This window comes from Condylura cristata, unplaced genomic scaffold, assembly GCF_000260355.1.
Source record: "Condylura cristata isolate star-nosed mole 26May11 unplaced genomic scaffold, ConCri1.0 scaffold00023, whole genome shotgun sequence".
NCBI classification, from domain to species: domain Eukaryota; kingdom Metazoa; phylum Chordata; class Mammalia; order Eulipotyphla; family Talpidae; genus Condylura; species Condylura cristata.
The window spans coordinates 35,636,170-35,651,778 of record NW_004567124.1 but is presented as its reverse complement, the minus strand read 5'-3'; the positions used below and the strand labels follow the sequence as shown (position 1 = coordinate 35,651,778).

The window sequence follows — 15,609 nt, the reverse complement described above, 5'->3', positions numbered from 1 at the left end:
ATGTTGGGTGCATAAATATTACAAATATTCTATCTCTTATTGGATTGACACCTCATTGTTATGTAATGTCCTCCTTTGTTTCTTATTAGGTCTTTTTAAAGTGTACTTTGTCTGATATAAACATGTCTATCTACTCAAGTTTTCTTTTGGGTTCCATTTGCATACAGTATCTTTTTCTATCCTTTACATTCAATCTGTGTATATTCTGTTATCTGAAGTCAGTCTCTTAAAGGCAATATATAGATGATTGTGTTTGTTCTTGTGTTTTGTTTTATACATTCAGTTTTATTGTGTCTGTTGTTTGAAGAATTGAGTCCATTTTAGTCATTGTTTTCTGGCTGTTTTATAATTCCTCTCTGTTCCTTTCTTTTCTTGTTCATTTCCTCTGTGGTTTGATGACTTTCTTTAGTGGTACGCTTAGATTATTTTTTGTGTATCTACTATAGGTTTTTACTTTGTGATACCATGAGGCTTACAAGAAATAACTTATATTGATAAGAGTATCTTAAGTAAAGAACAGCTTAAGTTTGAAAATGTTCTTTAGCTCTATATTTTTACACTTCCTCACTGTTTTACATTTTTATGTCATATTTTTATATCTTTGTATCTTGTATATTCTTAACTAAATATTGTAGTTATTCTACTTTTGCTTTTTTTAAAGATTTTTTTATTTATGCATACAGAACTGGAATACAGGCTACAGGTGCAGGGGCGGCGAGAGGATTCACCAGAGACAGAGTGGGGAGCAGGCTGACTGACAAGAGTACACTGCTGAGGGGAGCAGCGGGCGGTCAGGAGAGATCTGCCACACCGTGTGGATCACCTCCAGGGTGGGGATCAAACTCATGCAGAAGTGGCTTTAGCTTCTTAGTGCTGTGCTTTAACCTGCTGCACCACCAGGGAGGGCCCTACTTTTGCCTTTTGTCCTCCGTGATACCTTTATAAATGATTGATCCTTTGCATTTACTATATATTTACCTTCCCAGTGAGATTTATACTTTCATGTTTCTTGTTACTAGTTAAGACCTTTTCTTTTCAGTTTAAAGAAGTCCCTTAACATTTCTTGTTAGGCCAGTTTAGTGGTGATAGGTTCCTTTAGCTCTTGTTTATCTGCAAAAGCTAAATTCTGAATTATAATTTTGCCAAGTAGAGTATTCTTGGTTAAATTTTTATTTCTCATCTCAGATATATCGTGCCACTCTGTTCTGTCCTGAAAAGTTTCTGCTAAAAAAAAAAAAAATCTGCCTATAATTTAATTTACTTGGATCTCTTTGGACTTCCTGTATCTGGATGTCTGTTTGTTCCCCAATGTAAGGGATATTTTTAACTTTTATTTCTTCAAATAATTTTCTGTCCCTTTATCACTCTATTCTCCTTCTGGTATTCCTACAATGCAAATGTTACTCTGATGCTGTTCATTAAGTCCTTTAAACTACCTTCATTTCCTCCCACTCCCTTTTTTCTTTTGGCTGTTTTGACTGATTGAGTTCTACTGCCCTGTACTTGTGTTCACTGATTTTTTCTTCTACTGAATCCAGTTTACTGTTGAACCTCTACTTTTCAGTTCAAGTATTACATTCTTCAGCTCTGTTACTTCTGTTTGTTACTTTCTAACATTTTCTATCTCACGATATTTATTCATTTGCCAAATTTGGTGAGTACATTTATCATATTGGTTTCTATGCACAGATGAAATACTGCCTCTCCCAGCCTTTAGTGAGTGCCCAGGAGCTTAGCCAGACTATCCCAGTCAACTCTTTGATATTGTCCAAATAGATCATTTTTATTTTCAATAGTTCCCTGAGGGTATACCAAGACCTATCTGTGTACTAAAGGAGAGAATCTCATTCAGTTCTTGGATTCAGGCTAGTTGAAAACCAGTCCATTAGCAGCAGCCTTGAAGGTATGAGACAGTACGTTCCATTGGGATCACAAGAAGAAGCTCCATTGACCACCAGAGTGAGGTGCTATAGAGGTGTCCCCTGGCAGCAGCCATAAAGTTGGGGATATCTCACAAGGGTATAAGTTATTTTGTGGTAGATACCAGTGAACTGCAGCAAGGCTTTGGCAGATGCCAAAGTTTCATCCACTAGTCTCTGATCCCTGAGAACACCTCTATAGACCATAGTATGTGCCAAACCCAAAACCTTCCTATCTGGCCAAGGCTTCTGGAGAAACAAGTAACTCTCCTCCTCAGTAAGACTGGGATGTGTGTTTCAGTCTGTTGTCTGTGAAGTGCCCCAGGGATGATAGCTTGCCAAGAGCTATGTCTCTGATTATTACAGCCCCATAGGACCAGAAATACAAGCCCCCTTGGCTTCCAGAGCCAAGCAACCAAAGGGCATTCTTGGATGAAAGTCACAAAAACTGGGGAAGTAGACATAGATAAAAGCTCCCTTCTGGAGTGCTGGTGCTCTGGACCATGACAAAGGTAGACCACAAAGATGGCACTTGCCCAGGGGAAAGGGGAAGACCTAGAGTTAAAAAGAAGAAAGGTACCCATTGACAATAGCCATGTAGACAGAGAACACAAAGATGGCACCCAGTAGCCTCCATTATTAGAGAACAAACTTTATCCACAAGAAACCTCAACAGACCCCCCAGTCCTTAAGTTGATCTTTTAAAATTAATCTATTTCACATAAAGGGACTTTTCAAACTTCTTCTGTGCTGATTAGACCCCAGGATATGTGAGTCCATGCTGTGTATGCTTGTTAAGAATCATTTCTCAGGTCACACTAGTTTTGTGGGTCTCATGAATGTAAACATTGTTAATTTTCAAAGCTAGAGATTTAGGGGACTCTCAGGTATAGATGCCCAATGTTGGGGTTTGAGCCCTTCACTCATCAAGAAGCTTTAGTCTTGAGTCCCTTCCCTCTTGTGGGTTTCTGGTTGGTGAGATCATTCTCAGCCTCTTCTTCCCATTCCAATTTGGGTTACTTTTCTGCCCAGTGTGCAGGAGTCACTCATATAGTTTACATTTTCTTTGGAGGAAATTGTTCCATATGTAACTGTGGAATCAGTGTGCCTATAGGAGGAACAGAGTTCAGAAACTTCTACATTATCATCTTGAAACAGAATCTGTATTAGTGTTGCATCTTGTAGGTTGGACTTCAAAACTCTCAAATCCTAATATACTCCATAACAGGGCTAGAATACTAAGTTCTATGACATGTATAATGTATTTAAATTTTTTCTTTTCTATGATTTAACCCTGTCAAATTTATGGATTTCAAAGACCACCTTTCTAGATGGTACCTCTCCTCCAATCTGGAGAAATAATGTATACACAACACCACTGTAGTTTTCCCCTTGAGACTTCTTCCATAAAGACTTCTGAAATGTCCTCTGCATCCTGTAAAGATTAATCAATCTTCAGAAGGCTCCTCTGTAATCATGTTAATCTCCACTGTCCATGTGGCCCTATTTAAAACTTTGAATGATTCCTTGTGACTATGAAGACCACATTCTTTGCCTGGTTCTGAGTTTATCCGGATAGGCTAAGTTATGCTACAGTTGCAAATAACCACATCTCAATGGTTTAAATAAATCAACAAAGGCCCATAAAATAAACCAACAAAATCAGGTTGGCCTGGGGCACTGCTCCTGGGTTGTCATCACTCACTGAGTTCTACCCTTTGTTTTAGAACATTGTTGATGGCCAGCAGGACCGGCCCTATAACGTCCACCAGACATGCCATAGATCCTCTCTCACAGAGGACCATCTACAATCAAGTTCAGCAACATGGGCTCAACATCCTCCCTGTGGGGTGGGTGGTAAATATTAGAGAACTGGACTGTCTCCCAAGGTCTCTCCCACAAAGATACCCTTCCCACAGCCTGCCACAGTCAGACCCACCTCTCAGCCCCTTATTCAACTAACACACCCTCTTGGGGCCCACATGTGAGGTCAAGGGTGAAATGTGACTGGTATCCCCTCCTTTCTTGCAGACAGCGGTGTCCCAGAGCCAGCCATGTGCCTGGTCACCACAGCCGCCATAGACATCCACCAGCCCAATACCTCTTCCGACCTCTTCTTGGTAGATGTGCCCCTGAAAGCCGGCAGCAACGGTACCTGTGTCAGCACCACTTCCGAGAGTGCCTCGCATTGGGTCCACAGCTCCGGCACCCAGGCCCAGAGTGACAGCAGCCTGACCCTGGGCTCCTCCAGCGACTACAGCCCGGCCCGTGACCAGCCAGCCTCTGAGCTCATCCCTTCTCCCCGGCCACTGCCGCTGCCACCTCAGCTGCCCCTGGGGGAGGCCAGGGCTCTGGACCAGCTGTCCTCCCCTTCAGAGGACCCAGGCCCACCCCAGAGGTCCTTGGTCCCTGCCTCCAGGCCCAGGCCCAACCCCCCAGACTCAGCCCCCACCAGCCCTGAGCCAGAGCACCGGGTCAGGCCATTCCACCAGAGCCAGGAAGGCTTCACTGTCTTCCAGATTCAGCCCATTCTCCCCTACCAGCCCCCGGTGCCTGTGCTAGATGAGAAGCTCAGATGTTTAGAATCCAAAGAACAAAAGTTGCACAGGGTCCCTGAAGCCTAACTCCTCTGAGACAGGCTGGGTGGGAGGAGGGGAGATCTCCCAGGGTCCCAGAGGCCTCGTGGCCACATGCCAGGGCTCAGGGTCGCCCTCAGGGTGTTGCTTGCCTTCGGGGCAGAGATGCCAGGCCAGAAGGCCACCAGCCTCAGACCTCAGAGCCCAGAGCTGGTGCCCATCTCACCCTGCTTGGGAGGGGGTGCTCATGGCTGGGTTGTTTTTTAAAGTCATTTTTACAAAAACCAGCCCATGGCCCAGCTTCAGCAGGGTAGAGCTCGGGGCCAGCTCAGCCTCTTTTGTTGCCTTCGTTCCTGCCGAGTCCCCGGGAGCCTCGGGAGCAGCACTGTGAGCAGGGGCAGCCCAGCCCCACCCCACACCGTCTTTCCCAGGAGCCCCGGTGGAGCCGACACCATCACCCAAAGACCGGCACCCGAACTGACGTCGTTTGTCCTCATCCTCACTTCAGCATGAGTGTTCCTGAGTCTTTTCAAGATGAATTTTGTTTTCACCATCACAGGACATGAGGGAGGGACCTAGAGATGGGGGCGGGGGAACAGGGGGTGGGGGAGGGGACAGTCATTTTCCAATCTTGGCTTTAATAATAAAAACCAGCTGCAACTGACACTGCATTGCATAAGGTTTTTCTTTGATTGCTGGTCCAGATGAAGAATCCACCCACCCTGGTTCCTTAGGGATTTAGTGGGTCCAACTGAGGTCCCCAAGAGTCTCCCCCCCCTCTCTGACCGCCTGAAGACCTTTAAAGGGAAGTGGCCCTGCCCTTTTCCTCTTGCATCAGCTGAGCTCAGATTTTCTGCCTTGCTGCTGACAATTTCTAGACCTCACTCCCTGACCCAGGCTCCAGTGCTCAGGGTGCATGAACAGCAAGTCTAAGTCTCAGGATCTCCCTCCTCAACCCCCACAAGCAGTCAGAACTCATCCTCGGTGTCCTAGCTCAGGCCCACCCCCTGCCTCTGCCCCCTGCAGAATCCTCCCCAGAAGTGAGCCAGCAGGCTTGACAAGCCTCCAGGAATTCTGTTTATAACCAGTAGGCTTTGTTTTCTATGCAAAAAAAGTGGAGAAGAGACTTTTTTCATCTGGAATATACCCCTGGCCTCCACCCAACCTTCCAGAGAGCCAGTGAGCTGCATCTGGCTGCCCTTCACCTGTCCTTTATCCTCCACGTCCTTGGCCAATCCTCACTGTCCAGGCCTCTTGCCCTGTACTCCTCACGCTTGCCCTGACAGCAGTGTCCATAGCAGGGGCAGCACCTATTCCCTTGCTTGCCTCTCTTGGTTCCCGTCAGGAGCAGGGTTCAGGCCTGAGACCAACTGAACCCCAGAACCTTCCTTGGGCACAGCTGGGAAAAAGGGCTCACTTGGAAAAAAGGGAAGAAAATTACTCCCTGTAGGTAAAAAGTGCCTTCCTGGTTCATGGAGGCATCAGGCCCCCATGTCATGGGGACCTCAGTGTCCCCATCCAGAAAATGTTTCCACAGAAAAGCTGCACTTCTTAAAAGCTGCACTTTTCTCAGGGTCACACGAGTCGCTGGGGTAGAGTCCTACCCTGGTGCTCGCCCACTGTCACCTTCAACGCTTGAACAGTCAAGTCCAGCATCACACTGTCCCAGGAGCAGAGAAACTCAGGGGGCCCATCTCTCAGGGACCAGAGTGCACAGTCACAGCAGGAGGCCGAGGAAGCCCCTGGCCCCGAGGAAGCTCACAGGGGAGGAAACCTTGGGAGAGAGATTTAAAGAATAAGCACACTGGCTCAGTTCTTCCTGCTTCTTAATGGGATGGAAGAGAGAGAGGTTTTGATGGGGCAGTTTTAACAATAAACTCCAAAACTGACCCACTTCCAGAAAATGTGGATTGTCGGCTTAAATGCATAAAGTCGATTATAAAACCATGAAAAGACAGAGCTAAGGAGGAATTTATCAGGTGGAGAGGGTGGGTCAGCAGTGCCAGAAGAAATGTGCTGGGTGAGGTCTGTTGGGGGCCAGGGAGAAGTGTGGTGTTAAAAAGGGGGAGGGGAAAAAAAAGGAGGGGAGGGAGTGGAGAAGGGACCAGGTGGGGGACAAGAAAAAGCCAGGTGACTGGTTACTAGCAGCTTTGAATGCCAATGCCTGGGACCTCTGCAGCAGGGGTCCACAGAGCCTGGGCAGTGCCACAGGCATGCCTGGGAGGAGGGCAGGAGCAGGGCAGGTCCTAGGGAATGGGACAAAGTCACTTGTGCAGAGGACTGGGCCACCTACAGAATCTACAAGACTTATCCACGTTTGACATGAGGGAGATGTGTAGCAGAAGGAGAGAACACCACCGAATCCAGTAGGGATGCCAGGACTTGGGGGGACATCAGGATGGCCACAATGGCAGGGTGGGCATGGACGAGTTCTGAGAGACAGAGTTCTGAGAACAGCCCTGCCTTTTCTCCTGAGGTAGAGGCTAGGCCTACTCAGTATCTAGGCCCCAGGCACCATGGGCCTCTGCTTCTCCCTCTAGAGCTGAGGGTGGGCTTGGGTCACAGTGCAGAGGGAGAGCAAAAGCTTTGACTGTGGCTCTGCTCTGGGGTGCCACAGCACAGGCTTCTAGGGCCAGGAGCTGGCTTCTAGGCTCTCCTGGAAGGCTTGAAATTCTGGGAAACTGCTCATCTGTCCTGTCAGTGAGTATGTCCCTCCCTACCCCCACTAGCCCCCCTTGTGCTGTCACAAAAGGGAGGTGGGTCTGGACAGCAGTGCTGGCTCCAGTATCCAGCAGTGACTGTAATGACAGTTCCCACTGGTTCAGCTCCTGGTGGGACAAGTGATCTTTGCACTTCCTCTATAAGCCCTGCCCCATGGGGCTATTTTCCATGGCTTACAGAGGAGAGAACCTATACATAGGTACAGAATGATTAATGAAATGACTTGACCACAGGTACACAGCTAATCAAACTAGTGGCAGGATTTAAACCGAGGTCTTTTCTAATCCATGGAACAAGGTCCCTGGAATGAAGACAGGTCTCACCAGGAGAGCCAGGCGCAGCAATAAGGACCCTGGCCACACATTGTCCCTCGTGGCCTCCTCAGGCTGAGGACCCAGCCCACCCTCCTGCAGGGCCTCACCACCAGGCTAGAGAGAAGCCAAGCGTGTGACCAACATGCCACCGCACCATACTATCCTGGCAGTGAGGACAGCCAGGCCCACCTCTGCCCACTGGGACTGGGCAGCAGGAAAGCCTTCCTGGGGGCACAGCTGACTCTTCTCCAGCCAGGTGTGGATGGGTTGCTGGGCCAGACTGCAGTTTTTCAGATCAAGTCACACAGACTGTGGGTTTCACAGACCCTACTTGGTTAGAGGTTAGTGGCCTGTGTCTCAGAGATCCTTCTGTTTCAGGACAGGGAGAGAGAGGCACCACCGAACTCCCAAATCTGCCTGCTCTAAATAGGTTCTGCCATCTGCCACATAAAGACAAAACATACAAGACTTTAATGAAAAAGGACTTTAATACAGTGAGTATACAATACAAAAGAAAAGAATATAACTTCTAAATCAAACACCTGAAGTCACCCATCCCCTCGTGGGTCTACCCAAAAAGGATTGGCCCACAGCAAGGCCTGAAAGCTGCCACAAGCCTAAAGCACCTTCTGGCCGGGACCCATAGAAAAGGGTCAGAAATGACCAGACAATTCTGGGAGGAAAAGAGAAAAATCAAAATCAAGATAAACACTGCCATAGTCAGCCTCCCCACGGGTCTCTCACCCACATCTCTATCAACTAATCCAGGGCTAAGAAATAAACACAGTTTCTTCACATTCTCCCTGCTCCATGTGAGTGACTTCCTCAGGTCTCCTTCTGACTCTATCCTGCTTCCTTCTTCTCCTGATTTCTTCTCTCCTCCTCTCTCCTCAGCTCCACCCTACTTCTGGGTGGGGCAGTGAACCTGGAACTTCCCCTTTTCCTGGGGACCACCCAGTTACACTTCCATTAGAGAACTTGGGCCCCAAAGGCAGCTTTTGTCCTGATGCTGTCTTTGTGCTTCTCTCTGGTTTGATACCCTCACCTTTTAAGGGACAGGCAATAACTGAGACCCAGCTTTCTGTAATGGCTTTAAAACTCCAAAATACAACCCTTGGCTGAAGCCAGACTGTTACAGATGATGCCCCATGGAGGAGGGTGCTGGGGACGATGGAGAGCCCCAGACAAATGCAAACATGGATTGGGAGGGGGTGGAGATTCTGACAAGAAATACAAGGGACTGCACAAGCAGCCCCCAGCATTCAACGTTTGGGATTCATTGTTTGGGGCTTCAGCATTTTTGGATCTTCAGGGATTGGTCAGTGATTTCTGTCCCCCACCATGCCAATCTTCCAGAAGGCTGGTGCGGGCCACTGAAGGTGGAGAGGCCTCCCACATCCAAACTCAGAAAAAGTTTGAATGCTTTGCAAATAGTCAAGCAACTAAAACTGTTCCCTGTTTAGCTCCTATTACAGCCTGGCAAGGAAGGCCAGGACCTGAAGCTGGGCACCTCACTGAGCTACATGAGAGTGGCCATTTGTCAGGTCGTTCAGCCACTGCAGACGCTGTTTTGAGTGTTGCTTGTGTGGTGCTGTGCTGGGCATCTCAGAAGCTCCATGAGCATCTCCTGTTGTGTCTTCTGTCTTCCTGAGTTGGATTGTGGCCTGTAGTCTGGCTGCCACGAGCTCCAGGCCTCACTGTTGGAAGATACCATCCTGCAAGCCTTTGTTTTTCTGTATTTTAAAACACTGGACACTGCTTCGGGTGAGGTAAATGACCATTTGTGGCCTCAGTGACTCTCTGTTTTCCCTGTTATTTTTTTTTTTTTTAAGATTTATTTATTTGTGCACACAGAACTGGGATACAGGCCAGAGATGCAGGGGTAGTGAGAGGCTTCACCAGAGACAGAGTGGGAAGCAGAACAGGCAGATCAACGAAGTACATTGCTGAGGGGAGCAGTGGGCGGGTCAGGAGAGGTCTGCCACGCCATGTGGGTCACTCGGGAATCGAACTCATGCGGAAGTGGCTTTAGCTTCTTGTGCTAAAGGTTTAACCCACTGCACCACCTGGGAGGGCCCAGTTTTCCCTGGTTTTCTAAATAAATCCCATTGTACTCTGAACTTGACTGGTCTTGCAATTGTGTTCATGGGTAAAGACAGTGACTGGTAAATTCTTTGGGCACTGACCTTGGCCAGTTTTAGTGCCCCCTGCTGCCCTCTATCAGGCCCAACCTAGCTTTCTGAAAAGGAAAGCATCTTTCTGTCCAGGCAACAGGACACATGTACAGCTGCTGCTCAGAGACAACCAGGCACTTCCTCTTGGGCTTACGCAGCTCCACCTGGGTCTTGAAGGGACATCTGGGCTAGAGCGAGGGCTGGTGCAGCTCTCCACCTTGAAGCCTCTGTGCACGCAGGCTGGGTTCTGATTTATCCTGTGCCTCAGAAAGAACGTTGGGGCCCTGTACAACAGGAATCATGACTCCTGGGCCCCTTCCCCATAAGAGTTGCTGGGGTGGCTAATGATATAATGGAAGGGAAAGCCCTTTGAGAATGTTTCAAGGGAGACACAAACAGAAACCATCCTGAATAATAGATGCCTGGGGTGCTTCACTGCCTGCCCACACCAGCACTCCGGGGAGGACTGCCTGGGAAAGGCTGTTACTTTACTTACTGCCACTAGCTGTGTGGGGTGGGGGTAGCAGTGGGCGGATGGGTGAGATGCAACAGCCCTTCACCCCAGCCTCTTCAGAGCATGCCGCTGCTCCCACATCCCTGTTGCTTTCCTGAGTTAGGGAACAGTCTGTTGGTCCCCAGCCAGGAGGGACCTTACTTATCTGCCTCCCTCTCCTGTTTCCAGTACAAGTCAAAAACCGTCAGTTTCCTGACTTATCCAGCATGAGGAATTCGCAACTACTCTGGTTTTTTTTGTTTGTTTTTGTTTTTGTTTTTTTTGGGGGGGGGCTTCAATGCTGAAAAGTTGATACCTTTTTTCCTGGTGAATAACTAATTTAATTATCCAAAGAAAATGATAGAACATTTGCTGCTAAAATTTATTACAAGTCACCAAAGAAATAGTGCTGGGGTAATTTTATGCAGAGCCCTAAGGCAACCACATAGGGTAGCGGCTGCTTCATCCTGAAACAAGCAAATGAAATTGACTACCCTGGAGATCAGTCAGGACATTAAACACTGTGATGGATGTGGCAGATTTCTTTAGTGCCTGAGATTTACTGGGCACCTTTCACCACGTGTTCCAGGAGCCTCCCCAACATCAATTAGGCCTCATAACGAGGTGGGCCCACCCCCACCTCTGCCACAGAAGAAAGGGCAGCATTTGTCCACCCGTTTTGTTCAACACCATAGATGGTAGGCAATACACTGAACACACCCAGCTTCAAGTGTGAACCAATTTCCTTCAACAGAGGGGATCATAATGGAGGGAGGTCAGGGGCTGGGGTTACTTTGTCAGGTCTGGTGCTGTTGTGTTTTATCCACACTTGACTTTGTCCCCAGGGTATATGCTTCCTTGGTTCCTTTTGACCACTCCTTCTGAATAGGGTCACTTATCTTGCTTCTCCCCCCACCGCTATCAGGCTAGATCTGAAATGTCCTCAAGAAGTGATGTGTGGCTAAGAGAAGACATGGATCTAAGGCCGTCACTTCCTAGTTCTGAGTTCCCAGGCAAGTGCTAAGCTCTGCCAGTTTCAATCTTTGCCTCTGAGATGTGGGAATGTGATTTCAATGAGGTAGTATATATATAAAGGCATCTTGGGCATGAAAAACCCTAAAAATGTTATTGTCATACTCTGCCTTCCCTGTTTGAGACCTGTCATCATCTTCGAAAGGCTGAAGTTTGAGGACATCTTGAAAGATGACAGAGCTCATGAAGCCCCAAAGCGGGCAGAGTATGAGCACAGTGCCTTTGAGGAAGTAGCAGAACCAGTGCAAGGACCCAAACGTTCTGGTGAGCAGCTCACTTAGGGTTCAGACCTCCCATGGCCCTCAAGTTCCAGACCCCTGTTCTACTCACTCAACCACATATTTAGAAAGAAACGGCCTCCACACTGGAAGTGAGAACACAAAAAGCAGCCACCACCTGCCTTTAACCCAGTGACCAGTTGTGGGAACAAGGATGAGGAGGCCCAGAGAAGTAAAACCTCACCAGAAGCTGAAAGCTCACTGATTGGGACACCAGGAAAGTAAGTGCCACTGACTTCCTGTTACACTGGGCTGTGCCACAGAGCACAGAGGTGGGAGCAGCAGTAGGGTGGAGGATTGGGGCTACTGAACATGTGGCTGTGCGTCACCTCACATGGGCTTCACAAGGTTATCAGTCAAGGCTCCTTCAGCTCAGCAGCAGGTCACCAAATCCATCTGCTATAATCAATACTCTTCTCCGGGTCCCCCCAGCCTCTTAAGCACTTTCCCATAGGCCAAAACGAATCCCCTGTGAGAAACATTGCTAAATGCAACCAACCAAACAACCCTTCCAGAAAGGCTGTGAAGAGAATTTGCAGCTGGGGATTATAGCCTACACCCAGGGCAGACACACCCAGCCTTGTCTGCAGACCCTGGGAGGGAAAACCCCACTCTGCCAGCCTCGACCCATTTCCACTCTCTCCGGGGACCCATTTGTAAACCAAGAGCTTTCAGTCAAGCCCTGTCAGGGCAAAAGGCCAGAGGGTTCCTGCAACAGCCTCCTAATCGCTTCCATCTCCTCCTCCTCCCTCCAAACCTTGAACACACCCTCAGGGTAGGTTAGTGCTCAAGTTAGGTTAAGTTATCCTCAAAAACTGCTAAAAGCTTCTAAAGTCTGGTTTAGGTGGCTGGGTTCAGGAAGTCATACAGCTCTCTGTGGAACTTTCTTGGCATAAACTAACATACAAACAAGTGATTTGACCGAACGGTAGAGTCTTTTTGTCCCTAGGAAAAGGGGAGGTTCCAGATTCCCTGCCCAATCAAGGGAGAGTGGAGCTGCCCAGGGAGAAGCTGGAGACTGGAGAGGAAGCAGTATGTAGCCAGAAGACCTGAGGGAGGCACATGGAGCAGAGAAACATGTGAAGAAGCTGTCTAGTTTCTTGGTCCTGGGCTGGTTGAAACAGATGTGGGTGACATCCGTGAGAAGTTTCACTATGGCAGCATTTATCTTAATTTTGAGTTTGCTTTTTTCCTCCCAGACTTGTCTGGCCCTTTCTGACCCTTCCCTATGATTCCCCTCTGGACAGGGCTTTAGGCTTGTGGCGAGCTTTCAGGCCTTGCTTAGGGCCAATCCCTTTTGGGTGGACTTTTATCCACGAGGGGATGGGTAACTGGTATTTGACTTAGAAACTATATTGTCTTTTCTATATTGTACTCACTGTATTGAAGTTCCTTTCCATTAAAGATCTTATGTTTTGTCTTAATGTGGCAGATGGCAGAACTTATTTAGAATTGGCAGGTTTGGGGGGTCCCAGGGTGCCCCTCTCCCTGCCCTGTAACTTTTAAGCTCTTATTCAACACATTTCCACAAGCAAAAACCATAGAAGATCCTGACATTGTTCGCATGCTTTCAACTTTTTTTTTTTCATTTTAAACATTATTTCTTCACAGTATAGGATTTATCCCCTTAGATGCGGTCACCATAGTTTTCCCATCACTAACATGCCCACAGTACTCCCCACACTCCAACCTCTCTCCTCCCTACACCACCCTCCCTGCCTGATCTGTCTTTAGGTTTGTCTGACCCTTTGGTTTGTCTAGATTCTACATATAAATGAAACCATGTGGTATTTATCTTTTCTCTTACTGCTTCACTCCACTTAGGATACCCCTTTCAGCTCCATCTGTGTTGCTGCAAATGGCAAGAGTTTATCCTTTTTGATTGCTGAGTCGTTAATTCCTTTGTGTATATATACCACATCTTCTTGATCCACTCCTCTGTTCTGGAGTACTTACGTTGTCTCCATATATTGGCTGTTGAAAATAGTGCCAAATGTTTCCTTTATGTAACACTTTTTCATGGTCTTTGGGTAGAAACCTGGGAAAGGGATTGCTGGGTCTTAATGTGGTTCCATTTTTAGTGTTCTGTTGAATCTCCACACAGCTTTCCATAGAGGCTAGACAAATCTGCACAGCTACCAACAATGTAAGGGTTCCTCTTTCTCCACATCCCAGCACATTTGTGGTTTTCTTGATGTGGGCCTGTGTGTCAGGTGTGAGGTGGTATCTCACGGTGGTTTTGATTCCCTTTGGAACATGCTCACATTCCTAAGTCAGGCATTGCAATCACCATAATTTTAGAGAGGTATGCAAGGAAGACCAAAGACTGGGAAAATTTTTTTCCTACAAGATCCAATTCTCATAGTACCAGCCCTGCTTGAGAAACCAGTTTCTCGAAGGCGATGTTGAGAACTGCTGACCTCTGAGGAAAAAGGCCAAATTCCTCAACCCACCCATAAGTCTCCTTTATATCTGGCCTCAGCTATCCACCATCTGCAACCCTTTTCTTGACTTTGGGGTTTCTGCACCACTGCCTCAAGTTCTGATCTGTTTTCACTTCTGCCCCATGCTTGTTTCAAAAGGTCCCACATTTAAGGGGCCCTGTCTGTATGTACCCCATACACTGCTGCTTTTCTTACTGCTTGCGCCTCACCTAATCTTTACTGGAAGTGGCGATATTCTTGAGGGCAGGCAGGGACTGCAACTCCAACAGCAGTGTTCTCAGAGCCCAGATCTCTCCCTGTTAGAACCACATGCTGCATCAGCACAGTGGCAGGGCCAAGTTTAGTTATCTCCTCCAGAGCTCTATATATAAAAGGCCAGGAGCCCACTGGGGTTGTTCCTCCAAAATTACTGAGAAATTGTGGGGCCAGAACAATTTAGGACTCTGCCTTTGAGCTGCAGAAATGCTGAGACAAGGCCCTCACTAGGTAACTAGTTGCTTGGTGTTGGCACTGGACAGGAGGGAGCAAAGGGAGAAAGACCAAATAGTTCAACTCAGAACCAAGCAGAGGTGCTCTGGGGCTACTATCCCCACACCACATAGGCTGCACTACAGTGTCTCATCTGCCCCAAGCAGGGACACAGAAAGGGGGGACTGAGCAACCATGGGACCCTTGGGCAGAACCTTGCACACAGCAACCTGATAGAAGATATCACCTTCTCCATGGTCGTTCAAACCATGTGACCTTGGGCAAGGCACTTCAGTTTCTGTGCCTACTCTCTGTGCTTGGGCATCCTTATCTGTACAATAAGGGGCCACATGACAACTGGGCTCAGCAGACTCAGAAGTCCATGGTCCTGACAGCATCATTTTACCACTCACCTCTCACCACAGTGAACACAGGCTAAAAAACGGAGATATTTAACTTCTAGAAGTAGACCAGTCAGTGACCACAACACAAATCACACAGTGTGGCCTATTCAGCTCCAGGATAGCCATGGAAAGGATTGGGTGGCTCTTCTGCCTCCTTCCCAAGGGAAATGGATGACACTCCTCTTCCAGTTTACTATACCTGCAGATCTGATGGGGGCAGGCTTCTTCATTTTCCTTGCCTGTTCTTGGGACTCCCTGTGATTCCAACACTTGCTGTGCCTGCCTGCCTGCCTGCCTGCAGGAGGGCCAGAGCCTCATCAGTTCTGTTTGTGGAGATGTTCTCATGCCCCGTCATGCTGACCCTCAGCCAGGCCCCCGGACAGCAGTGAGAGTACCATGGAGAGCAGGGGTGGTGGCGGGGGAAGGGAAAGTCAGAGCTTTCTCTGAGCAGGATTTTAAACATTTATAATGGCAAACCATTTGTTAGCATAAGAGGGCCATTATCTTGAAACAGCCTGTATTCCTCTCTCCTCTGGAGACATAAACCTTAACATGAAATGGAAAATTAAAATGTAAGTCAACTGAATACTTTCAGTGGATTCATGTGTTAGTCAATTCTGCTTCTAGCATACTAGTGAAATTTTCTGGACATCATAGGATACTTAATACACATGCATTGCAGCTTCCTTTAATTTGAAATTTGTCAACCTAGTTCCCTTATTCTCTCAACAACTAGACTAGTTTGACTAGGCCAGCAGGGACATTCAACCCTCTATGAACATGACA

General features: G+C 47.8%; 1 protein-coding gene across 1 annotated transcript in view; it reads left to right on the top strand.

Annotated features, from left to right (window-relative positions):
- Positions 1-5,080, top strand: part of LOC101619010 (chromosome unknown open reading frame, human C15orf27) — a 121,552-nt gene extending 116,472 nt beyond the window's left edge. The window contains exon 11 of the mRNA XM_012728506.1: positions 3,951-5,080. Coding sequence (XP_012583960.1) covers positions 3,951-4,543 — 593 coding nt within the window. The 3' untranslated portion in view covers positions 4,544-5,080. The remainder of the gene's footprint in view (positions 1-3,950) is intronic.
- Positions 5,081-15,609: the final 10,529 nt, after the last annotated feature.